This window comes from Micromys minutus (assembly GCF_963924665.1).
Source record: "Micromys minutus genome assembly, chromosome: 16".
Lineage (NCBI taxonomy): Eukaryota > Metazoa > Chordata > Mammalia > Rodentia > Muridae > Micromys > Micromys minutus.
This window is the reverse complement of record NC_137985.1, coordinates 37,566,510-37,590,451: the sequence shown is the minus strand read 5'-3', so window position 1 is coordinate 37,590,451 and position 23,942 is coordinate 37,566,510. Positions and strand designations below refer to the sequence as shown.

General features: G+C 47.9%; 2 protein-coding genes across 7 annotated transcripts; one reads left to right on the top strand and one right to left on the bottom strand.

The window, feature by feature from the left end:
- Positions 1–324: 324 nt before the first annotated feature.
- On the bottom strand, positions 325–6,454 carry DPAGT1 (dolichyl-phosphate N-acetylglucosaminephosphotransferase 1). Of its 3 annotated transcripts, XM_080929926.1 has the most exons (9): positions 6,109–6,454; positions 5,653–5,773; positions 5,243–5,456; positions 4,594–4,740; positions 2,659–2,743; positions 1,742–1,930; positions 1,197–1,284; positions 893–1,048; positions 325–806 (listed from the first exon to the last, which is right to left on the bottom strand). In XM_080929926.1, exons 1-9 carry the CDS (start codon positions 6,273–6,275, stop codon positions 741–743), a joined length of 1,233 nt encoding a protein of 410 aa, XP_080786052.1. In that variant the 5' UTR covers positions 6,276–6,454; the 3' UTR covers positions 325–740. The 3 variants fall into 3 exon arrangements, with proteins under 3 accessions (XP_080786052.1, XP_080786054.1, XP_080786053.1); XM_080929928.1 differs by lacking the exon at positions 5,653–5,773 and having other exon boundaries at positions 6,109–6,216; XM_080929927.1 differs by lacking the exon at positions 325–806 and having other exon boundaries at positions 962–1,048; positions 1,178–1,284.
- A 6,102-nt stretch (positions 6,455–12,556) lies between these two features.
- On the top strand, positions 12,557–22,613 carry C2CD2L (C2CD2 like). Of its 4 annotated transcripts, none has more exons than XM_080929680.1 (14): positions 12,557–13,245; positions 15,138–15,233; positions 15,749–15,868; positions 16,020–16,130; positions 16,209–16,325; positions 16,420–16,531; positions 16,661–16,769; positions 17,462–17,526; positions 17,615–17,742; positions 17,831–18,005; positions 18,665–18,766; positions 18,915–19,048; positions 19,135–19,420; positions 21,586–22,613. In XM_080929680.1, exons 1-14 carry the CDS (start codon positions 12,892–12,894, stop codon positions 21,795–21,797), a joined length of 2,121 nt encoding a protein of 706 aa, XP_080785806.1. In that variant the 5' UTR covers positions 12,557–12,891; the 3' UTR covers positions 21,798–22,613. The 4 variants fall into 4 exon arrangements, with proteins under 4 accessions (XP_080785806.1, XP_080785804.1, XP_080785805.1 ...); XM_080929678.1 differs by having other exon boundaries at positions 18,912–19,048; XM_080929679.1 differs by having other exon boundaries at positions 18,662–18,766.
- Positions 22,614–23,942: the final 1,329 nt, after the last annotated feature.

Here is a 23,942-nt window from a genome sequence, read left to right as displayed (position 1 = left end):
CTATCACAAGTTTGTGTTGTAATACTTATTCAACATGTTCTGTCTACTTATTTGTGACAGACCTTTTGCAAGAAAGGGTCTGATGGAGCAGAGGTTAACCATCCTATTGGAAAGGGCACCTACTTTAGCCCTTCCAATCTATCATAAAATGCCTATGTAAAAACATAAATATATCAGGCTTGGGATATAGTTCAGTGGTAGAGCATTTAAGTGTAAGGAAGCAGTAGGATTCAGGTCTCAAGAACCTCAAATGTTAAAGAGAAGAGAGGAAGGAGTGGTTACACTTAGGGGAACAAGTAAAAGGTAATCTTTTATTGTCACCATTCTGAGCACATGGCCCTGCCTCTGCTCTTCCTAATCAGAACACTTAATTTGATAGTCAAATGTGAGGTTACCTTGGAGTATGTTGCCCTAACTATAGCCCTAGCCCAGGCTCTCTCTCAAGACCCAGGGAATTCCTTTAGAGTTAGGGCTCTGAAAGTTGAACTAGGGATATTTGCATAAAAGATGCTACGTGCCCACCTGGTGAGGCTGCAGATGGGACAGAAAAGGAGGGAGTAGCGAACTACAGAAAGCCATAGGCAAAGTCCAACTAGTGAACTTCAAGTCCACTAAGGTGTCCATCCCGGATGTCAGTAGTTACAGCACTGGCAGCGGAAGCTAGACCTGGACCAGAGGTTGGCCCTGACTGAGGTCCAATTCAATGGAGAATGTGTGGTAAAGGGCAGTCTTCAGGGAGCTCAGACATCATAGAAGAGTCGGACGAGCTGGTATCGAATGGAGAAGGTGAGGGCGCTGCTCAGGACCTAGGAAAAGTGGACTGGAATTAGAACCAAGGCCAACTAGAGACATAAACCCCATTGCATCACCAAGCCCCATCCTTCAGCCGCACCTGCAGGAGCAGCAAGAGCAGTGTGAGGTTTCTCTCATGTGTAGGCCCAAAGACTTTAAGTAGCAAGTTGATGAGGGTCATGTTGTTACACTCTGTGAAGGCCCCATCCTCACTCTCGCCTCGGTGAACTGTCACAAGCCGGAGGCTCTCTGCTACCTGCAGGGACCAGAGGTGAAGACAACTTCACAAAACAGAAATCTTCTTGATGTTTCCAAACTCCCCTTGGGCCTGAGAAGGCCTAGGTTTCCCTTTTCCCAAGTTAAGGATGGCGGCCTGGGGCCTTACCTCCTTGTTACCTTGTTACCTTTAAAATAAAGGTGCCCAAGAAAGAGAGGCTCTTGGTCTTGAACTTGGAATAGCTCATTTCCAGTTTGCCTGTCTTCGTATTGAGTCTGTAATGGGAAGTTGATTTCATTTGACTGAATCAATGAATTCTACCCTGTGGTTACTAAGAAGCGTACTGAGTACTTAGGTACTGAAGTACACACTATTTAAGTAAACAAGCTTCGTAAATTACAATGGGCTTCCCATATACAGTTAGCTCTTTTTTTTTTTTTTTTTCAAGATTTATTTATTGATTTAATGTGATAACACTGTCAGGGTATTGGATCCCATTACAGATGGTTGTGAGCCACCATATGGTTGCTGGGAATTGAACACAGAACCTCTGGAAGAGCAGTCAGTGCTTTTAACCGCTGAGCCATCTCTCCCGCCCCAGTTAGCTCTTCTTCCCCTCACTTCTTTTACATAGGAAATGTATAGGTTGGCTTTAGCTATCCCAAGTCAAAAAAAAAAAAAAAAAAAAAAAAAAAAACTATCATGACCTTTAAAAAGCCCTAGAGTGGCTACCTGGGCATTCGGTGTCGAGGACAGGGGATGATATGGAAGAGCTGAGGCAGTGAGTAGAGGAAATTGAACACTTGTGGCATGAAGAAGAGCAGCATGGTCTTGCTGAAGTGTCCCAAGATTCCCACCACGGCAAAGGTCATGCCAGCAAAGTAACAGAAGGTATCTCCCACAAACACCCGAGACGGGTACCTGTACGGGAGAGAGGATCTGAGCCAAGGGCAAGAGTTGTTACTGACTCTTTCTTTCAATCACTTGCTCTCAGTAACAGGCCAATCTTGACCCTACATTCTAAAAGAAAGGCTGTTCCAAAAACTCTATAGGCTCCAAGGCTCCAAATTCATCTCTTCCTAGGGGCATTTGTTCCCAACTACTGCAGGGTAGACAGGTTTCCACATGACCACAAGGCTGCTGGTGTGTAGCTTACTGATAAAAGCAGTCACTAGCATGTACAAGGTCATGAATTTGATCCCCAGCACCATGGTGTGCATATGGTAGGATGAGGGGGTGGTATGTAACAGCGCATGCCTGTAATTTTAAGTTCAGCCTTGACAACACAGTAAGTTCACACATGTTAGCCTGGGAAACTTAGTGAAACCCCACTCTCCAAAAAAAAAAGGCAAGGGGCAGGGAAGTGTCTGGGGATAAAGCTAAGTTCTAAAGTGCTTGCTTAGCATTAAGACCCCAGATTCAATACCCTGTACCATAAATACACACACACACACACACACACACACACACACACACACACAATGAATGCTTGTGCTCACACAAAACAGGAGTGGTAAACCACTACCAATGGAAGACCCAGTGAATACCCAACAACAGCTTCTTCTTCATTAGAAGCTAGGTTATGTCAAGACCATCTCTGCCATATACACATACCAATCATTTTCTCTCTCAGCTACAGGACTACGTACCAGTTATGGTACAGCAATCCCAAGGTGGTAAAAAAAAACGGTATCATGAAGTAGAGGGAAAAGATGTGATCATCCCGATAATCACCTTTGGAGCAAAGCAAAAAGAAGGAAGTTAGTGCCCGCTTCCTCGTTGTACCTTGGTCCTATCTGTATCTAATTTATGTTCCCAGCCATTAGGAACACCCCACCCAAGTGACTTTTAACACCAACTCTACCCCACCCTGCCCCTGCTGGTCTCTAACTTCCTATGTAGCCAAGTCTGGCCTGCACCTCCCATGTGCTGGGATTTGCAGGTGTTTGTGACCATGCCCAGCTCTAACTTCCCCTTTCACATCAATCACTTTCATTGAGCCTACAAAAAAAACAAAATAAAACAAAACAAAAACCTATCAACAGGCTATACTCGGTGGTTAAGAGCACTAGCTACTCTTTCAGAGGTCCCAAATTAAATTGTTTACTTCTTAGCACCCACATGATGGCTCACACACATCTATCACTGTAGTCTTTTGGAATCAGTAGACCTCTTCTGGTCTACAGACAGATGTACATGCAAATAAAACATCCATACACACAAAATCTTCACAAAACAAAAAAAAAGCCAACCAAAAAGCTAGTGGCTTCTAATATTTTGAAGGCACAGGTAGGAATATCTCCTGGTCTGAGGCCAGCCTGGGTAACTTTGTGAGTCACACACACACACACACACACACACACACACACACACACACACAAAACAACAGAAAAGCTAGTGACTGTCTTAAATGTGGTTTAAAATTGCAGCTGGGATTTGAACATCAGTTTTACTTCCTAGTTGTATGAATTTGAATATGACACATTGAATTTAGGTAAGCTTCTATTTTCTCATCTGTTAAACTGGATAATGCCAGTTATATAGGGTCATTTTATTTAAATAAGATAGTGCTTTAAAAGTGCTTAGCTTTAGCTGGGGTAGGGGGAGGTACATATGCCTTTAATCTCAGAGCTTGCATCTCTCTGAATTCCTGGGCAACGTGGTACAGCCCTGTCTCAAAACAAAGTGCTTAGGCTTAATAAGCCCTTGTTGATGTCTAACAGTTAAAGACAACCAAAAACAACTCCTACAGGCTGGAGAGATGGCTCACAACCATCTGTAATGGGATCTGATGCCCTCTTCCAGTGTGTCTGAAAGACAGCAACAGTATACTCATACATTAAAAAAAAAAGAAACTTAAACTTGGGCTTACATAGAAACATAGAAACTAAGACTGTGGAAATCAAACACCACAGGAAACTGTAAAACATTTTAGAATTTATTTTGTGTAATTTGGGCGAGGAAGAAAGGAAATAGAACTGTATTCCGAACCGGGAGCTCTCAGAAGGCCGAGTACTCGAATAATATATATATTTTTAAGAGTAGGAGGAAGCCAGGTGTGGTGTTGCATGCCTACAATTCCAGCCCTTAGGATGGTCATGTGTTTGAGGCCAGCCAGGGTTACATAGCAAGACTGTCTCAAAATAACAAAACAAAAAGAAGCAGGAAGAACTAACTTGTTATTGGAAAAAGCTGTGCCCTCTCATGTTAGCTGAGGGATTGTGGCCACTTTAATATTGCTAAGTGTTCTGGGTCTGTCCGTATTCAGACAGGATTAGGAAGAGAAGTATCTTTTTGCACTATGGTCAGGAAGTGACCCTATCTGTTGCTGGGCTTCTCCAAAGGTATTTATGTCCAATAGAGATAATCGATCTAGTTACTCATGACAATCCAGCTATAAATGACAGCAATGCTGTTTTTCTTTCTCATGCTTAATTCCTTATTGCCGTCTGCAAAGTAAATAGCTCCCATTCTAAAATCACCTTTGTGTTATCACCCCCTCCCCCAAGAACTCTCTAAATTCACACGGGGTGATTCCCTTAACACCCAGACTTCTCTTTCTCCCTATCCACAATCCCACCTACCTTCCAGCTCCACCAGGTTGAAGACGATGATAGAAGCAGAGATGACCAGTGACTGACCAGCCTCCAGGCCATTAATTCCTGCTAGGATGTTGATGGCATTGGTACAGAACACTGCAAGCAGTCCCATGTAGACATAGTACAGGATCCCTGGGGGAACACACAATAAGGAAGAGTGCGAAGTGGGGTTTGAATTTGTTTGTTCACAGAACAGAGCACAGATGAATGGAATACCAGATCTGAATGGGCCAGGCCTAGTAGCACAGGCCTATAACTCCAACTACTTGAAAGGCTGGGTGGGACAGGAGGATTACCAATTTAAGGCTTGCCTGGGCTAAGTAAGTTCAAGGCAATTTAGTGTGTGACCCTGATTTTGTTTCTTTGTTTGTTTTTCAATTTTTTAATGAAAAAAAAAAAAGAGAGAGAGAGAAGAAGCTTTGCTATAGGTCTGAGTGTAAGCCTCAGGTTCAGTTCCTTGAAACAGGAAGTAAATAAGAGACAGGGAAGAAGGAGGGAAAAGAGAGAAAGCAGAAACACGGACAGAAAAGAAATACTTGATGTGGACCACCAGGAGGGGTCTTCTGTTGGGACCTCAGAGGGAAGGGGACCATAAAGTAGGTGCCACAGGGGCAGTAGTGGCAGGGCTGCTCACCCAAATCCAGATGCAGGCCAAGAATCCAGCGGAAGGGCTTGGGCACAACGATGGTTGTATTGCCAAAGTTAGTGAAGTAAACCATGAGGAGAGGTAGTGAGGCAGCTGTGGGCAGCAGCAGCTTATGACGCCATCGGAGATTGAGTACATCATCAGCAAACCCCAGAAAGATCATGCAGCAGATAGCAAGGAGTGCACCTATCAGGGCCACAAACTGGGAGACAAGTGGGCAAGTCATGACTCCGTCTTTCAAGAACTCCTATCTTTTCCATTTTTTTTTTTTTTTTTCCTTTCGGAGTTGCAGATTGAACCCGGGGCCTTGCGGGGCCACAAGCATCCTTTTCCCAAATCCAAATAACCCAAACTCAAGTACCAGGGCCCCAGCCAACCATCACCACTAATGCACTTACTTCATGGTGGGGGAATGCCTTACACTGCTCCTCCACAAAGCAGTTCAGGAAGGGGAAAGGGATGAAGCAGAAGAGGATGATAAGGAAAACAGCACCGCTGATCACTCCCTGGGACTCTGGGCTGCGGCCCAGCAGATAGTGGTGGAGGAGGAAGAAGAAAGGGGCGTGGTCACTCACAATAGTAGGGGTTCCAGTAAACCAAAGTGGCCTTCTTCCCAGGATTGTTTGTTGGGAAGTAGGAAGAGTGTGCACGGGGAAAAGGATACCCCTCTACAACTCCTGATAATCAACGGTTCCATCCCGTCCATCCCAGGATAGGCAGTTCTATTAGCCACCCGGAGTTCTGGGTGCCTGGGTTAGCTCTCGGGCCAGTGCAAAGCCAAGCACCTCAGTCCTCGCCCCTGTCCTGCACAACCCTGGCTCCCTAACCCAGGACACACGTGTGCCGTTACTCACATCTGTTGCCGGCTGAGCTTGTTGAGGTCCTGGCCACAGAGGCGCGCGGCGATAAAGTGGCTACGGAAGGCAGGGATGAGGGTGACGGTAGCTACAAACCCCAACAGCGAGCCGATCAAATTCACCAGCAGCGGCAGCGGCAGAGGCAACTCCGGGAAGGCCCACATGGTGACCCTCCAGGGGCCGCCGCTCCGCCGCTTCCTCAACTAACTGGTAAGCCAGGAACAATCCCCAGGCCTCGGCAGCCGGCAGTGCAGCTCCCTACACGCAGAAGATTCTGGTGCCAGCAGGAACAAAACCCAGCTAGGACCTGACCCTCCCTCCTGACCCGCAAGAAGCTCTCTGAAGCAACCTCGGCTCTGCCCCGCTGCACCTACCCATTGTTTCCACCCGGATCTTAATTGCGAAAGAACTATTGCTGCTGAAGACCGAAGCACCATTTTTAAAATGGGCACTAGAGCCGGACCGGTGGTGTTATTTTAAACTCAACTTTAGTTCCAGAGGAGCGGTACCATTAGAGTTTTTGGAAACTCAGCTGAAGAACAGATAAGAAAGTGGATGCTCTTGAAACAATCACATTATACAGCTCAGAGTGGAAAAACGCTTTGCCCAGTTCCAACATGAACGCTTCCTCTACCACGTGGCTGACACCGCTTGTTCTGTGGTTCCACGTCGTCCCCCGCAGGTCGGATTTAAAGGGCTAGCAGCCTGAGCGTAATCTGGGATACCCTGGGGCTGGAAATATGGCTACTGAGAGCCGGCCGTGGTCAGGAGGAACGAGAGTGTGGAAGCACGTTCGCTCTTTTCAGGAAAACTGTTGCCGAGGTAAACGCTGGTTCCAGAAACTCAGGCACAATTTGAAGGGAGTTTATAAACTGGAAAGCTCAGACACTCGAAAAGCCCCTCCCGTGCTTTTTCTTGTTCATGTTCCAGGTATTTTTCCCTCAACCCACCCACCTTCTGCCTCCACTATAGCAGTTTGTTGCTGGGCAACCTAAGGCTGCATTTCGCCAGGAGGGAACGGTTTGAGCATTCAGGTCTTCGATTTAAGCAGGGACTTTAACTTGATGTTGGATCACATCAAGCACTGCGCTAAGCTCTCCAAACACAGGACACAGAAGCTGAGACATTGGAAATAACTAAAGAGACAGGAGAGCTTCTCCATACGTCCAGTGAGCTCGTGGGTCTCCCATCAAGTTTCTTCCTCCCAGTCACTTGCCTTTTGACGACACCTGAATCTCTGCTAATAGCACAGCAGTTCGCTGGAATATTGATCCCTCAGGTGGCAAATGTTTTCCTCAGAGAGGAATCCACCACAGAGAGTTGGGGAGTTGACAATAACATGGCGTTTTGTTCATCCCTTTTGAATACAGCATACCGCTAGAGTTAGGGTGAAGCTGACACTTCTTAGGTCATAGATAGTCTTTTCCTTTTCTCAAAATGTCCCTTCGACCTGAAGATGGCTCTTATTCACACTAAAAGCCAAATGTCACATATACACTTTACTCGATAGTATACTAAATTTTGTTTTTCTTTGTATGTACACATGCAAGCAAACATCAGGAGGCAAACGTTTTTCTTTCCTCCAGTGTCCCCTGAGTCATAAGACACAAAGATACCCGTGTACAAGTTACCATCAGCATAATGAGTGAGAGAGGAGAGAGAGAGAGAAAGAGAGAGAGAGAGAGAGAAGGAATAGAAGCACATGGAAGTGAGAGGGAGGAAGGGATATTATCTTACAGCATTTCCGTTCCAGGGGAAGGGTCCAACTAGGATGCACAGAGCGGAGATGCACAGAGCAGGTGGGAAGGCGGAGCTCACTAGATCCCCAGAGAAGGGAGCATTCAGCTATCTTGTTGATCAAGAGTAGGCTAAGACTCCCTGGAGGTGTGAGGGACAGTCTGTATCTTTATCTTCATCATCATCATCATCATTATTATTATCATTTGGAGGCCAATTCTAATAAAGGTTCTTTTGCAAGCTGGCTTAAGTCCTAAAATCTCTTTGTTTCTTCTCCAGAGATCACTATCTCATCCACCAGCCAACTAGGAGGCTGGGGAACTTATCAGTTACATGTACCATCAGAAGTGGTTACTTGGATACTTGTCATATAACCTGAATAATTTTGCTCCCAGGATGGTAGTGCTCCCTTGATTAACAGAGAGAGAAACAAATACCTGGATCACTTGAAATTTTGTGTCTTTCCTGGTAATAGTTCAAAGCATGGGCCTGAATCCTGAAGTGTCATCTCTGGGACTCCCAAATCTGCTGTGTCACCATTTTCCCTGTGCAGAGCAGACAGTGCACATCTCAGCAGCTTTGAGTGCCTCCCAGTAAGCAAAGCCAACCTACTATTAAATCAATTGCCTGACAAAGTCTAGTTCGGATATGTTTTTGCTGGTGTAAAAGGACCATGAGAGAGCTCTGCAAATTCTGAGGCAAGGCCTATATCTGTGGCCCTGTCCTTCCTTCTGCCCTTTCTCCTTTCATTCTGACTACCAAACGTCATCAACTGGAAGTAAAACCCAACATTGCCCAGTCTTTTGGGCTGACATGATTTTTGAAAAGTGGAAAATAATGTAGAAAGTCATAGTGTCCAGTTGGCTGGTCTGGAACTCACTATTTAGAACAGCTTGAGCAGGAACATGTGGCAATCCTCCTGCCTCGTATTATACATCACACCCAGCCTAGAGTCCTGGTTCTTTAAGATTTATTTTGTGTAAATAGGTGCTCTATCTGTATGTACACCTGCATGCCAGGACAGGGCATCAGATCCATTACAGATGGTTGCTTGGTTGCTGGGATTTGAACTCAGGACCTCTGAAAGAGCAGACATTGCTCTCAACCACTGAGCCATCTCTCCAGCCCCCATGTCCTTCTTCTTCTTCTTCTTCTTCTTCTTCTTCTTCTTCTTCTTCTTCTTCTTCTTCTTCTTCTTCTTCTTCTTCTGTTTTATTTTATTTATTTATTATATATAAGTACACTGTAGCCGTCTTCAGACACACTAGAAGAGGGCATCAGATCCCATTACAGATGATTGTGAGCCACCATGTGGTTGCTGGGATTTAAACTCAGGACCTTTGGAAGAACAGTCAGTGCTCTTAACCACTGAGCCATCTCTCCAGCCCCAAGTCCTGCTATTTAAACTTGACTGACAACAGGAATTCTAGTGATGTTGAGAAAGACAACCAGACATTTCTGAACAGGGAAGAAATTACAAATATTACTACAAATAAAGGAAGGAAAGTATGGATTTAAGTGATACCTAGTTTCCTCTTTCAAGAGCTAGGTGAGGGTTGTAGAGGTCAACCTGAAACTTCAAATGAGTGGCAATCATTAATTCAGTTTCTATGGCTCATGATATTTGGCCCTAATGTTCTCTTTGTTGTAGATGTCTTCCCTGATTTCTTTTTTTTTTTTTTTTTTTTTTTTTTGATTTTTTTTTTTTTTTTTTTTTTGTTTTTGTTTTGTTTTGTTTTTGAGCAAGGTCTCTCTATGTAGTCTAGATTGGTCTTGAACTCAGAATCTCCTGCCTCTGCCTCATGGGCATAGTGAGATTATAGATGTGAGACACTATGCCCTGTCTAATGGGAACGTAGCTTCTGAGGTTATCTGAGCCTCAGTCACTGAGGTACTAACTTATGGTAGGTCTCCTTGAGGCGGTCTTTTCTCCATCCTCCCATTTGCAGTGCTGGAGGTGGGACTGAAGGTCTCATGCATATTAACTAGGCAATGCATCTACCACTGAGCTATATCCCAAACCCTATTGGACTATTTTCCATTGAGACATCTTTTTTTTAAGATTTATTTATTTTATGTATATGAGCACATTATTGCTCTCTTCAGACACACCAGAAGACATCTCAGACCCCATTATCGATGGCTGTGAGCCACCATGTGGTTGCTAGGAATTCAGCTCAGGACCTCTGGAAGAGCAGTCAGTGTTCTTAACCTCTGAGCCATCTCTGCAGCCCCCATTGAGTCACCTTAATAGGGGTTCTTACATATTCTGGGCTGAGCTTCAATTTACTAACTGACCTTCAACTTCTGATCTTTCTACCTTCTTTTCCTGAGGGTTGAGTCACAGGTGTACCCAGAAAACAAAAAACAAGAAGAAACCTGACAACCGGAAAAATCTGTATGGTGTAAAAAACTCCTAAGTGCTGTAGGGAATACAATGATAAGAATTTAGTTGCTTCCTTCAAGACCACTTCAGCATGATTAAGATACATTCATTGAGTATGAGGGAAGAGAGGTGATTAGGACATCATTTCTATTCTGAGTTTCCTGATTAGTTCAACAAAGCGCTCACATAAATACCCAGCTAAACCATAACGCAGAAAGAAGTAAATACCCAAAGGCCAAATAATTGGTAGAAGGAAGACATGGAACCAGTGAGAGCCAGTCAGATCTGGATCAGGACCAAGTGTCCAGTCAAAAAGTCAAAGAAACAAACCTAAGATTGTAAAAAGCTGACTTTTTTTTTTTTTTTTTTTTTTTTTTTTTTTTTTTTTTTTGACATGAGGTGTCTAACTGGCCTAGAACTCACTACATAGACCAGGCTGCCTTCAAGTAATAGACATCAGCCTGACCAAGGTCTGGAAGTAAAGGGATACACCACCATGCCTGGCTTTCCTATATATCCCAGGCTGACCTTGAGTTCACAGTCCTTACCTAGCCTCTGGTGCTGGGCTTTCAGGTGAACCCCCTCACTCATCACGGAGAACAGAGTTCTTCGGAGGAGGCGGAATGTTCCTCTAGAAGGGTTCTTGGTGGGGAAGAACTTTCGTTTTGACAGTTTCTTGCATTACTCTGTTCCTTGAACATGGTTCTTCTTCCCACTGACTCCTTCCCTCCTTCCTTGGTTCCATGTTTTCTGCTCCTAGATTAAAGATGGAGACTCTAGAGATCTCCATTAGTTTTGGAGCTTGCTGTATATGGTCAGGGTTCCAGCAACATTGCTTCACGGTCTCTCCTCTGTCTATCATCCCCCTGCAGTAAAATCAAGCTACCTCAAGTTCCAGCAACATTGCTTCACGGTCTCTCCTCTGTCTATCATCCCCCTGCAGTAAAATCAAGCTACCTCAAGTTCCAGCAACATTGCTTCACGGTCTCTCCTCTGTCTATCATCCCCCTGCAGTAAAATCAAGCTACCTCAAGCTACATAAGCTTTCTTCCTCTAGGTCAGACAACTCGTTGCAGACAACCTTTTTTTTTTTTCTCTTAACCTACCCCTAACAACCCTAGACCTTGTAAAGTATTGTTTACTCTCATAGGCTTGTTCCTTAGACAAATAGATTTGAAAGATATTTAACATCTTCTCATCCTATCTTGTGTATAGAAGAAATTCTGTCAGAGACCTCATCCTATGCCTCTTGGAAAATAGAATTCCTCCTAATCTTTTTTTTATAGATACCTTCCCCTGTCCCCAAGAAGCAAAGATGAACTCCAACCGTATACATATCTAGATGGATTCTGAGGTAGTAAGTTGTGTAGAACACCATTTCTTTGGAACTGGCTGGGATATCGAACATTTGCTTTGTGGGGTGGGGCTTGCTTGTGATAAGGTCTCAACCAGGTTGGTTTCAAACTCCTTGGCAAAGGTATCATCCTGTTTCAACTAGGATCACAGTCAGGTGGCACTACACAGAATGCCACATATTTGGATGAGGGTCTTTTAACCAAATCTACTGATAGTCTAATGCTTCAGTGCCAGCTCCCTTTTCATTACCATCCCTTCTTACACGTGCTCCACAGGCAGGAGCTGTTACTATGGAAATGTATTATTTTTAAAAACAGGCTCAGCCTTGGGCTTGGGAAATATCTCGAGAACAAACCCACGCAAGCAAGGAGGTTAATGGGGGGGGGGGGTGTTCCTGAATCCTAGTTCCAAGGGGAAGGAGGACGATGGTGGTGTTCTATTCTCAACCTTTACCAGGTTTAGCTTCTTTTTTCCTCGTCGTTAGCTGGATTTTGTCAGGCATCTCTATCTGGGAGGGATACATTACTGCCTCCTTACCCAGTGCTTCAGCCGAGGAGTAAGATCAGAAGCTGCTGAGCCAGGAGGTGTTGAAAGTGAGTGATTTCCACAGGGACTAACTCATTTTTAACCCACAGGTGTCCAACCATAGCAATCTAAGAAACGTGGGGGGAAACCGGCGGTATCTCAGATAAGTGAAGTTCCCTTGCCTGGTACTGAAGGGGTGCGTCGGGATTTCAAGACGGGGCGGGACATTAAAGACTCCGCCTATTCTCATCCCGGAACCCTCTACGTGTGCAGTTCAACCCTCTCCCCCTTCACCCTCCTCTGGCTCAGAGCGGCGGGTTAGCTCGGCCCCGCCCGGTGAGGGCGCGGCTCCTTTAAGGGCGGGTGGGGGCGGGGCGCCGGCGGTGTTGTCAGTGTCAGCTCTGCGCACGCAGCCCTCCCGGAGCCGGTGCCGGCCCGTGAGCCCCGGTGTCTCTGCAGGCTGGTCCCTGCTGGTGTCCGGCGGGGACCCACGCCGTGGGAGGAGTCGGGCGCTAGCTGGAGCCTAGCTGGGGTCACACCGCCGGTGCTAGGGATCCCGATCCCCGGCTACGGAGACAGAGCCTGAGCGTCGCGACCCCGGAGGACCTCTCCTCTATCCGTGGCACCCACTGGTCCTAGGATCTCGGCGGCGCCGGAGAGTCCCGGAGCCCGCGCGCTCAGCCCCGGGGGAGCTCGCCCACGCCCCACGGTCCATGCGGGCCATGCTCCCCCGGGGCAGCGGCTGAGCCGGAGCTGGGACCGGAGCCCGCGGGAGCATGGATCCGGACTGGGGGCAGCGGGATGTGGGCTGGGCGGCCCTATTGGTCCTCTTCGCCGCCTCGCTGCTCACGGTATTGGGCTGGCTGTTGCAGTATGCCCGGGGTTTGTGGCTGTCGCGGGCCGGTGGGGGCCGAGTCTCCCGACCCGCCTCAGTTGCCGAGCCCGGGGGTTCACTACGCGAGCTGGGTGTGTGGCGTTCGCTGCTGCGTCTGCGAGCGACCCGGACCAGCGCCCCCGAGGAAGCCGGCGTACGGGGCCTCCTGGCTTCGCTCTTTGCCTTCAAGTCTTTCCGGGAGAACTGGCAACGGGCTTGGGTGCGAGCCTTGAATGAGCAGGCCTGCAGGGACGGGGTGAGTTGCACTGAGCCCCTGTGTCGTCCCTCCAGCTTTTGCATTCTAGGGAAGAGCTTGCTCATGTTAGAAGGGCAGGATTGGGGCTGGGGAATCAACTGGAGAAACCCCACAGCTTTCTTTCAGATCAGAGAAGTGCGTGTAAGTTAGACTGGGGCTTGTAAAGAAGTCCACTTATGTACCAAATTTTCTATTTTTATGGGCAAGGTACTCTGGTTCTAAACGCAGCACAAGTTACTGTTCTCATAGCAACGCTAATCCGTGTGCCTGAAGGCACTTCCGCCTAGACTGGGCTGGTTGGGCCAAGGGAGACAGGTGCACCTGCTGAAGGAATTTGCCTGGTCCTCATGCCACCACACCCAGTTAAGATTTCAGGCTCCCAAACCCTGGTGGTCAGGTAGAGCCTCTAAGGTAACTGGATCATCCCTCCATATTCCAGTGATTTTATACTACAGTCCCCCAAGCTGGCCTGCAGTGTGGGGCTGAAGGGAAAGTAGTTCTGTTAAAGGGCATATTGATAACCTGCGTCCTTTCTAATAAATGATTGATTGGGCTGCCCCTTAAGGGTCTGTCATAGACCAGCTCAGCCTACCTCCAGCCATTGCACCATGGGCATCTGGCCACCCAGGAAGTGGGCAGGAAACAAGAGTCATGAGACTGAGGTTGGGTGAAAGGCAGAGGTCTGTTTTCTGGGCCATTTCCCTTCTTGCCCCTCAGTCTATCAGCTCCTTGGGCAGAGGTCTTTGTCTCCAGCCACAAGAGCTTAGAGACTTTGCCCTATTAATCCAGATGCCTAGAAACAAAAGTGGCCCCAAGAAGTTCTCCCTCCTGTTTCCTCTTCCCAGCTGGCCAGCTGAAAGCCAGACAACTTCTATCAGTTTATACATTGAACCCACTCCTCCAACCTGGCTCTTCCTGTACCTTGTCCCTGGGTCACAGGCAACTCAGTGGGACAGCTGACTCAGCTGGACATTGGCCTCTCTTGCAGGGGGGAGGAGAGAGAGAGTTTCTAAGCACTCATCTCTCCAATTGGCATGACTTTTGAAGAAGACAGCTACCACAGCAGGGAAGTTGTCTTCCCCTAGTTTGCTAGGGAAAGTGAATGAGCTCTATGAATTTTGTTTTCTCTCTCTCAAGCCTGGAGGACACATTGCCAGCCCAGGTTGTGCCCCCTCCTTGGTTACACCCTGCTTTCCACTGTTGTACAAGAATTAGGGAGTGGCTCTTGAGAGCTAAGCTAATCGGCTTTCTGCTCCCTAATACTCCTGCTGTCCACCTTAAGGAATTATCTAGACCTGGGACCCATGAGCCCTCCCTCTGCACTTGCTTCTCTTCCTAGCACTTCTGATGAAGTTTCCTGGAGACGTGATAAGTTAGTCTTTATTCTAAGGACTTAGGCAGAGTGATAGGGTTCCTTTGACCATTCACATCCTGTTTATTTGGGAAAAGGCTTAGCCTTATTTCTCCATCTTATTTTATAGCCGATGACACCCCCAGCCTTGCCCAGCTGCAGATAGCAACAACCATGTCAATTTCTTTTGCTGTTGTCATTTACCTTTATTTGCGATTAATGGTTAATCATTTGCACGGATGGTTAAGTGGAGAGGTGAAGAGAGAAGCAGGGAGAGCAGAGAGGTACCTGGGGTTCAAGGCAAGCTGGTCTCCAAGCTAGTCTAGCTTCCAGGTTCTCAGCAGTCCCTAGAAGCTGCAGATCCCTGGAGATAGTGGGGCTGGAGGGAAAACCTGCTGTAAAGTGTTGAGCCTAGGAGGGACCAGAGGCTAGCCTGTAGCTGAGGCCTCTGCAGTGCTAGAATTCAGCCACGATTCAGCAGAGCAGCCATTGCAGGGGACAGCTCCAGAGATTTGATCTTATGCCCACATTACTTCCTCAGAGCTCCATCCAAATCGCCTTTGAAGAGATACCCCAACTCCCACCAAGAGCCAGCATTAGTCATGTGACCTGTGTTGACCAATCAGAGCGTACCATGGTAAGGGTCCTGTGGGCACTACCAGATGGGGCAGGAGGGGCTGACCCTAAGGTTCCTTTTAGTCTGAGGGTTCTTAATTTGGAGTTTCTGTGTGCCTTAAGGACCTACGGGTTTGTTTCAAGAGGTCTGAGAATCTCACATGATAAACAAAGTGTTTGTGTGTGAGTGAGTGTGTGTGTGTGTGTGTGTGTGTGTGTGTACACACGCGCGAAGAGTTTTTGGCTTTTGTTTTGTTTTAGGACAGGGTTTCTCTGTGTAGTCCTGCCTGGCTAGCCTCAAACTCAGAGATCTGCCTGCCTCTGCCTCCGCCTCTGGAGTACAGGGATGGATTAAAGGCACCAGCCACCACCACCTGACTAAGTTTTTTGCTTTTGTCTAATTCATTGAGAAGCTTAGGGCCTCCAAAAGGACACCCCAAGAATAACAGAAGCGAGTAAGGGTCTACTGAACCGCTGCAAGGCAGGGCAGAGAAGGTAGGTGTCCTTCTCAATTCCTGACACCGATCCCTGTTTCAGGTGCTGCGCTGCCAGCTCTCTGCTGAGGACGTGCGCTTCCCCATCTCTGTGACCCAGCAGTCCCCCGCTGCTGTCTCCATGGAGACCTACCACGTCACTCTGACACTGCCACCAACACAGGTGGAGAGAAATGTGGGGAACTGAGTCGGTCCAGCATTTTCTTTCCAATCCCTTTCTGCGATGGATTGCGGGGAGGAAGGGTCCTGAGGAGTTAGCAGGAAGTCCTGGGAAGGATGGTAGGTGACAGCAATCCTTCTGTGCTTGTCTCTAGTTGGAAGTCAACCTGGAGGAAATCCCTGATGAGGGGCTGCTGGTGTCCTGGGCTTTCACTGCCCGCCCAGATCTCAGCCTAAAGGTGCTTCCCAAGCTACAGACTAGGGAGGTAAGAAGGGGGCAGCCGAGGCGAGAATGAACGGGCAGTGGAGCAGGGCAGAGGCTCCACCACTTCTCCTCTCTGCAGAGAGATGAGGAACAACCAGAGCTTTCAACAGTTGAAGAACTGATCAAGGATGCTATTGTCAGCACTCAGCCTGCCATGATGATCAACCTCAGGGCCTGCTCTGCCCCAGGAGGCCTGGTGAGAGAACACCCAAAGGGAAAGCTTTGCATGCATCCCATCGCCAGGAAACTGTATCAGGATTATTTCTCTTTTTACCTCCTTCTGTTCTTAGGTACCCAGTGAGAAGCCACCCGCGGTGTCCCAGACCCAGCCAGCCATCCCCAGACCTACCCGATTATTCTTACGGCAGCTTCGAGCATCTCACCTGGGAAGTGAGCTAGGAGGTGAGACTTCCATTGCCCTTGCCATAAGGTGTAGTTAGCCCCATCCCCTCTACCCAGGACATGGCTTCTCTGTTCCCCGGACTTGTGTTTCTCCTGTCTGAGTATCCTCTAAGTTCTTTTTCCTTACAGGTACTGAGGAACTGTGCTGTGCTGCCGAGCTTGACAACCCCATGCAACAGAAGTGGACCAAACCTATGAGGGCTGGCCCTGAAGTGGAATGGGCAGAGGATCTAGCTCTGTAAGTCATACTCTGCTCCTAACCTCTGTTCCCATGGGCAGTCAGGATGAAGAATCCTTTCCAGGCCAGTCTTGCCATGGGTTAGCCAGCCCTGCTTTCAGTAGCCTGGAGTGTGGACCTCCACTGTATTCCAGGCCCTGGGGACACAGACAAGGAGGAGATACAGTCCTACCTCTGGGTGAATCTCAGGCCTGAAGCAGAGGCAGATGTATCTAGGGAAGATAGGACAAATTTGCCTGTTGAGATTCGTACACAGCATGCTCCGGGGGTGCTTTGCTAGAGGAGATGAATTCTCATAATGGAATAAAGATCTGATGAATCTTCATGGAAGAAGTCTATTTAGACCACACCTTCCAGCAAAAGTAGCATTTCAACAGAATGTGAGAATTTTCTTGACAGTGGGAACTGCTTGGAAAAAAAAAAAAAACAAAAAACAAAAAACAAAACAAAAAAAAAAAAAACCAGGATGGCAGAGTCAGCCCGAGATAGTGGAAGAGTGTTGGGGATGTGCATACCTGGCTGAGGAATGTAATTTCCACTCATGGTTTGGTCCATAGTCCCAGGAAGGTAGACAGTTTGGAATCTTGATGCTATCTTATTAACCCACATCTCTGTCTCTAGCCTTTGTCTGGCTCAGGGGCTCAGTTTGCTATGCTCCTTCCCTGATCTATCCATCCTCTTTTGGCCTTCAGGGATCTGGGTCCCCAGAGCCGGGAGCTGACCCTCAAAGTGCTCAGGAGCAGCAGTTGTGGAGAAGGTGAGCATGGGACAGAAGGGCACTTTGGAGTGGGTGCTGAGCAGGTCCTGCTCCTGGGCCTGGCTCACAGGATCACACTTGCCTCTAGCTGAACTCCTTGGCCAAGCCACACTGCCTGTGGGCTCACCTTCTAAACCACTGTCACGAAGACAAGTGTGCCCACTGACTCCAGGACCTGGGAAATCCCTGAGCCCAGCAGCCATGGTGACAGCAGAGGTGAGAAGGCCACCAGTTTGGGGAGTCTCTGGGATCCTGGGCAGTCTCTGAGATCCTGATCCCTTGTTCTCTCCTCACTCTCTGGCAGCTACATTATGAGCAGGGCTCCCCTCGGAATCTGGGCACGCCCACCTCTTCCACCCCTCGCCCCAGCATTACACCCACCAAGAAGATTGAATTGGACCGAACCATCATGCCTGATGGCACAATCGTCACCACTGTCACTACTGTTCAGTCCCGCCCCCGTGTAGATGGCAAATTAGGTAAAAAGGAATAGCTTTAGTCAGGGGCTCAGGGTAGAACCTGGAGGGGAGGAGAGCCTTAATGCCAGCACGTCTTCCTCCTGATGTCCCATTCTGATCTGTCTGCGTTGTCCTTGTCTCTCATTTTTCCTTGCACCTGTCCGTTCCACCAGCCGTCTTCTCACCCACTGTCCAGCCCTTTGGAATCTCCTATCCTCTCCTCTTGCTCTAAATTGCTTTCTGTCTTTCCATAGGTCTCTTTCCTTCTTTGACTCTAGCCCCAACTGGCTAGTTGTCCTACCCTGCAGTGGTCCCTGGCCTCTTCTTCTAGCAAACCCAGTGTCTTTTGTGGCATTTTTCTATTCCCACTGGCCTTACGTCACTTGTTCTGGCTCTAGGGGTCTCATGGCAATTTATCTATCACCAGGGTCCCCTAAACATTCTCCATCCATGTTTGCTATCTCCCTGTACCCTCAAGTGGGCCCCGGGGAACTTTTCCACATTGTCATCAGTTCCTGTAGCATCTTTTCATTCAGCATCTTCTTAATCACCCTTGTGATTAATCCCCCTTAATCATCTTTGCCCTCTGAGTCAACCAAAGCCTGTGTCTCGATGAAGATAGTAGAGGTGGGGCCATTCTAAAGCACCTCCCAGCTCACTGACCCTCCCCCACCCAGCAGACTCCCCCTCCCGCTCCCCGTCCAAGGTGGAGGTGACTGAGAAGATGACAACTGTGCTGAGTGAGAGCAGCGGCCCCAGCAATGCCTCCCACAGTAGCAGCCGTGAGTAGGGAAGGGGAATGAGTGAGCACTGGTGGTGCTAAGGTCCTTGTAGTCAAGAACTACTTTGGGTGGTGCAAGAGGGGTTCGAACCTAAGAAGGAGCCAGGTGAAGTGAAGTGAAGTGATGGATGCTCTGTATCCCCCAGCAGGGGAGAGCCACCTTTCCAATGGCTTGGATCCAGTAGCAGAGACAGCAATTCGCCAGCTGACTGAGCCCAGTGGGCGGGCAGCCAAGAAGACACCCACCAAGCGCAGCACGCTCATCATCTCTGGTGTTTCCAAGGTAACAGAGCTCTGGGGAGAGAGCTAAAATGGGGAGAAAGACCTCATGGGTCATTCTTGCCCATTAAAACCTGTCCCTCCTGGCAGGTGCCCATCGCTCAGGACGAGTTGGCACTCTCCTTGGGCTATGCGGCATCTCTGGAAGCCTCGATGCAAGATGATGCGGGAACCAGCGGTGGTCCTTCGTCACCTCCCTCAGACCCATCAGCCGCATCCCCAGGACCCGTTGATGCTCTCTCCAGTCCCACGAGTGTCCAGGAAGCAGATGAGACAACACGTTCAGACATTTCTGAGAGGCCATCAGTGGATGATGTGGAGTCAGAAACAGGGTCTACAGGTGCGCTGGAGACCCGAAGCCTCAAGGATCACAAAGGTAGGGAGCAACAGACAAGTCATCCCAATTACTGCTTTTTGAGGGGGCAGGGCTGAGACAGAGTCTGGCCTGGAACATAATGTATAGCCCAGGCTAGCCTCAAATGTATAATTCTTCTGCCTCAGTTTCCCTAGTGCTAAATTCTAGGCATGGGCCTTCATACTCTGCTATTCACTGCTTTTCTGGGCTGTATTATAACCTCATTCCTACTAGGCAACCTGGAGACATGGTAGGCTTAGCTGACTTGCTTTCAAGAGTCAAACAAACGTCAGTAGATGGGGGAAATTTGGTGCCTCAATTCCTAGCTCTGATATGAGAAACTGGAGTGACAAGGGGAGTCACTGTATTTCCCTTTCTTCCTGTTTCCTTTAACTGTTTTTGTTGTTGGTGACGACATCTCATGTAGTCCAGGCTGGCTCGAACCTGCTATACATCCAGAGTTGGCTGAAAATGTCTGACTGTCAAGCCTTCACTTCCTAATTATAAGGATTATAGATATGCAACAACATTCTCAGCCATTTTAGAACATTATTACATTTATTTATTTGTGTGTGTGTGTGTGTGTGTGTGTATACCAGTCACTGCAGACAATCAGAAGACAATTTGTAGAAGTTGTTTTTTTTTTCCACCATGTGGATCTCAGGGACTGAACTGAAGTTGTCATGTTTGGCACCAAACACTTTTACCTACTGAGACATCTTTAACAGTCTTTCTAAATTGTACATGTGTGTTTTGCCTACACGCACATCACATGGGTGCCTGGTGCCCAAGGAGATGAAAAGAGATTGTTGGAGCCCTTTGAACTGGAGTTAGACATTTATTAGCTGCCATGTGGTTGCTGGGAATCAAACCTTGATCCTCTGAATGAGCAGCAAGTGCTCTTAACCACTGAGCCATCTCCCCAGACACCTGCTGAGATATGTTAACTCTTGCTCAGGTTTTGTTTTGGTTTTGGAACAGGTTTCACACTATACCCAATGTTGGCTTAGAACTCACTGGCTTTTTTTTTTTTTTTTCCTTCTCTTCTACTCTCTACCCCCAGTTGCATGGATATGAGAAATTCTATTCCAATCTTAACATTGTTCCCTGGAGCTGGGCACGGTGGTTTACATCTTTCATCCCAGCACTCAAGAGGCAGAGACAGGTAGATCTGTAAGTTCAAAGCCAGCCTGGTGAAAACCAGCTTCAAAAAAAAAGAAGAGAAAAAAGAAAGGAAGGAAGAAAGAAGGGAATGGAAGAGAAAAGAGAGAAAAGATTGTTCCTTTGAGCCAGGTGGCAATACCTGAATTCCCAGCACTTGGGAGGGTGAGGCAGGATTTTGAGTTGAAGGCCAGTTTACAGGTCACATATTGAGACTGTCAGAGAAGGAAGGAGGGAAGGGAGGAAGGAAGCTTGTCATTCTCTCTCTGGCTTTGACTCAGGTTGCAAGCAGCTTTTCTAACTTCAAAGGGCAGAGTTTGCTTACATCATACCCATCAACTGATGACCCTGTCAGCTGTGATCTATTTATGATTTATAAGCTGGGGCTGTAGTGCATGCTGTATGTTCAATCCTTGAGAATCTGCTGCAAGAGGATGGCTGTGAGTTCAAGATCAGCTTGGGTTATGTAATGAGTTCAAGGCCAGTCCTTGCTACGAATCCAGATTCTACTTCAAACAAAACTAATGGAAAAGAATCTCGATCTGTGGTTTGCATCACTTGAGATGATGGAGTTTGTGAATCCTGCTGTGTGAGCACCTTCCTCTCTCTGTTCCTCTATTTAGTCTTTGAGGTTTCTGGACTGCCATTGCTCACACCCTGGAATGTAGTGTGTTAATCCACCTTTCCTTTTAAGATTTATAGGCTTTAAAAATCCTCTGTGTAGCCTTTGTCTTCCCACTGCAAGGAGGCTCCTTCCCAGAGAGTCCTCCCACAGCGGCAGCCCCAACCCTTGTTATTCCTCCAGGGGATGTGGTCAGAGGTGCACAGATCCCTCCCCCAGGACTGTGTTCCTTCCTCAGGATGGGGGGAAGCTTGCTGTGCTTCCACTGCCTTTCCTGAGAGAGGCAGGCATTGAGAGGCAGTTTCCAGTCTTCATCTTTTGTACTAACCTCCTAAGTCTTTTCTCTACCCTCATCCCAGTCCTGTGCCCCTCCATCCACCTCAGTTTCCCTTCTTCCCTACAGTGAGTTTCCTTCGAAGTGGCACTAAGCTCATCTTCCGCCGGAGGCCCCGACAGAAGGAAGCTGGTCTGAGCCAGTCACATGATGACCTGTCCAACACGACAGCCACACCTAGTGTCCGGAAGAAGGCTGGCAGCTTTTCCCGTCGCCTTATCAAGCGTTTTTCCTTCAAGTCCAAACCCAAGGCCAATGGCAACCCTAGCCCCCAGCTCTGAGAGCCCCTGAACTAGGAGAGGACAAGAGTTCTCTAGTCTGTTCCCCACATCCTCTTCTGTACCTCTTCCTGGATTCCCAGCGCTGGGGCCAGGAAAGCCCTTGGGTTATAGGAAGCCCCAGCACTCTGGGCTGTGGGGTAAGCAGGAAGGGTGTCTGACATGGGAAGCATTTGAGAGGCAACAGTTGTTGCTGTGGACATAGGAGAGCTTGGCAGCTGAGAGTAAGGGGCAGACTCTGTCTGGCCTGTGTGGACATTCTTCAGAAGCCTCTGCTGGTACTGCCCCCAGAGGGGAGTCCAGAGCACTCTCTCCTCAGCAGATCCTTCTCCCTATTTATTCTCTTTTCTATTTATATGTGTGGTCTAGAACCCTTGGCAAACAGACAACAGAGGGCATCTCTCCCAGGTGACCCTTTTCTGTCCCAGGAGGGTAAGGCAATTCCAAGAACAGGTTTCTACACCTCCCTTGGGAGTCCTCTCAGACCAGCACCAATGTCTGCCTTCAGAAGACATTGGCAGATCATAGGAAGCCGGGCTAGTGCCCGGGATGGGGGGCAGGCACTCCCCACCTCCCTACCTCCCACATCGCTCCTCGTATATCTCCTTCCCCTTTATTACCATTTTGTACTTGATGCCTTCTCCATGAGCAGTGGCTCAGTTGGAAGGAGGGAGCCAGGAAGCTGGGAGGAAGCCTTCCCTAGAGAGACAGCTTCAGGAGCTTTGAAGACAGTACGATCATGGAGCAAGGTCGCACCTCTGTATGTTGGGAGATGATGATGTCCATTGCTGTGTGATGGCTTGGAATTTAATTTATTTAATTAAAAATCACATTGGAATTTATAAACGGGAATGGCTGGTTATCTTTTAAAAAGCAAACAGACCTACAGGCTGTGGTGTTGATAGAGTGGGCAGCTCACTGACTATGACCCAGGCAGTCAGGTGAGACAGATGCCCCTGAACACAAGGACACATGTTGACACTATGAAAAGTCAAGTTGCTGCAAAAAAAGCCAATCATTCACTTGTCTTCAGCCCTCCTGTTCTTTCTAGGCCATAACAACGTTCAGTCTGGACTCTGAGGCTGCACTGTTCTGATCTGAGACCCTGCTCCACTGACCATGAGCAAATATGGGAGCTCAATTGTTTTTGTTTGTTTTTAATCCAGAGCCTCACCTATACTGTCCTAGCTGGCTTGGAACTCCTTAAGTAGACCAAGCTGGCCTTGAACTCAGAGATTCCACTCCTCCTGAGCGCTTGGACATCACACCTGGCTGTGTACTCAGTTTTTTCCTTCTGTAAAATGGCACTAGAGGCTAGGGACAGCGCAAAGGTAGAACATTGTCCCAGAATACCCAAGACCCTGGATTTTGTCTTTTGCAATATTTAATAGAGAGAATGGAGCCAGGTGGGGTGACTGACACAAACCTCTGGGACTCAGAAGCAGGAGCATCTCTTTTGAGTCCCAGGCTAGTCAGGACTATATAGTAAGACCCTATCCAAAACAAAAGTGCTATTCCTAGTATAAGTGAGTTTTAGATACCTACAGCTATGTCTGTTTCCTGTCCTTTGGGATACCATACAGAATTGAGCCAGGTAAGCTGCTATAGGAGGTTAGGCGGAATTTGGGACCAGTAGGCAGGAAACTAGGTCTGGCACATATCTCTGTCTGGCCCAAGCTGCTACTTGTTTCTGGACCCCAGTTTCTTCACTTCTAAAATGAAAGTGGCTTAAGATAGTCAGGTCACTTGTGAACTCCAGGCTTGATATATGATGTACTTGGGCTTGGCTTGTGAATAGACAAGATGGATTTCTGTTGTTTTCTTGATACAAAGTCTTGCTGTGGGGCTGGAGAGATGGCTCAGTGGTTAAGAGCACTGACCGCTCTTCAGAGGTCCTGAGTTCAATTCCCAGCAACCACATGGTGGCTCACAACCATCTGGAATGGGATCCGATGCCCTCGTCTGGTGTGTCTGAAGACAGCAACAGTGTACTCAGTGTACTCACATACATGAAATAAATCTTCGAAAAGAAACTTTAAAGCTGTGCTGAGTGGCCCAGGCTGGCCTTAAACTTCCCCAGTGCTGAGATTACAGCTATGTGACACCACATTTGGCTGTTACTTGGGGTTTGTTTTTTTATGTGTGTGA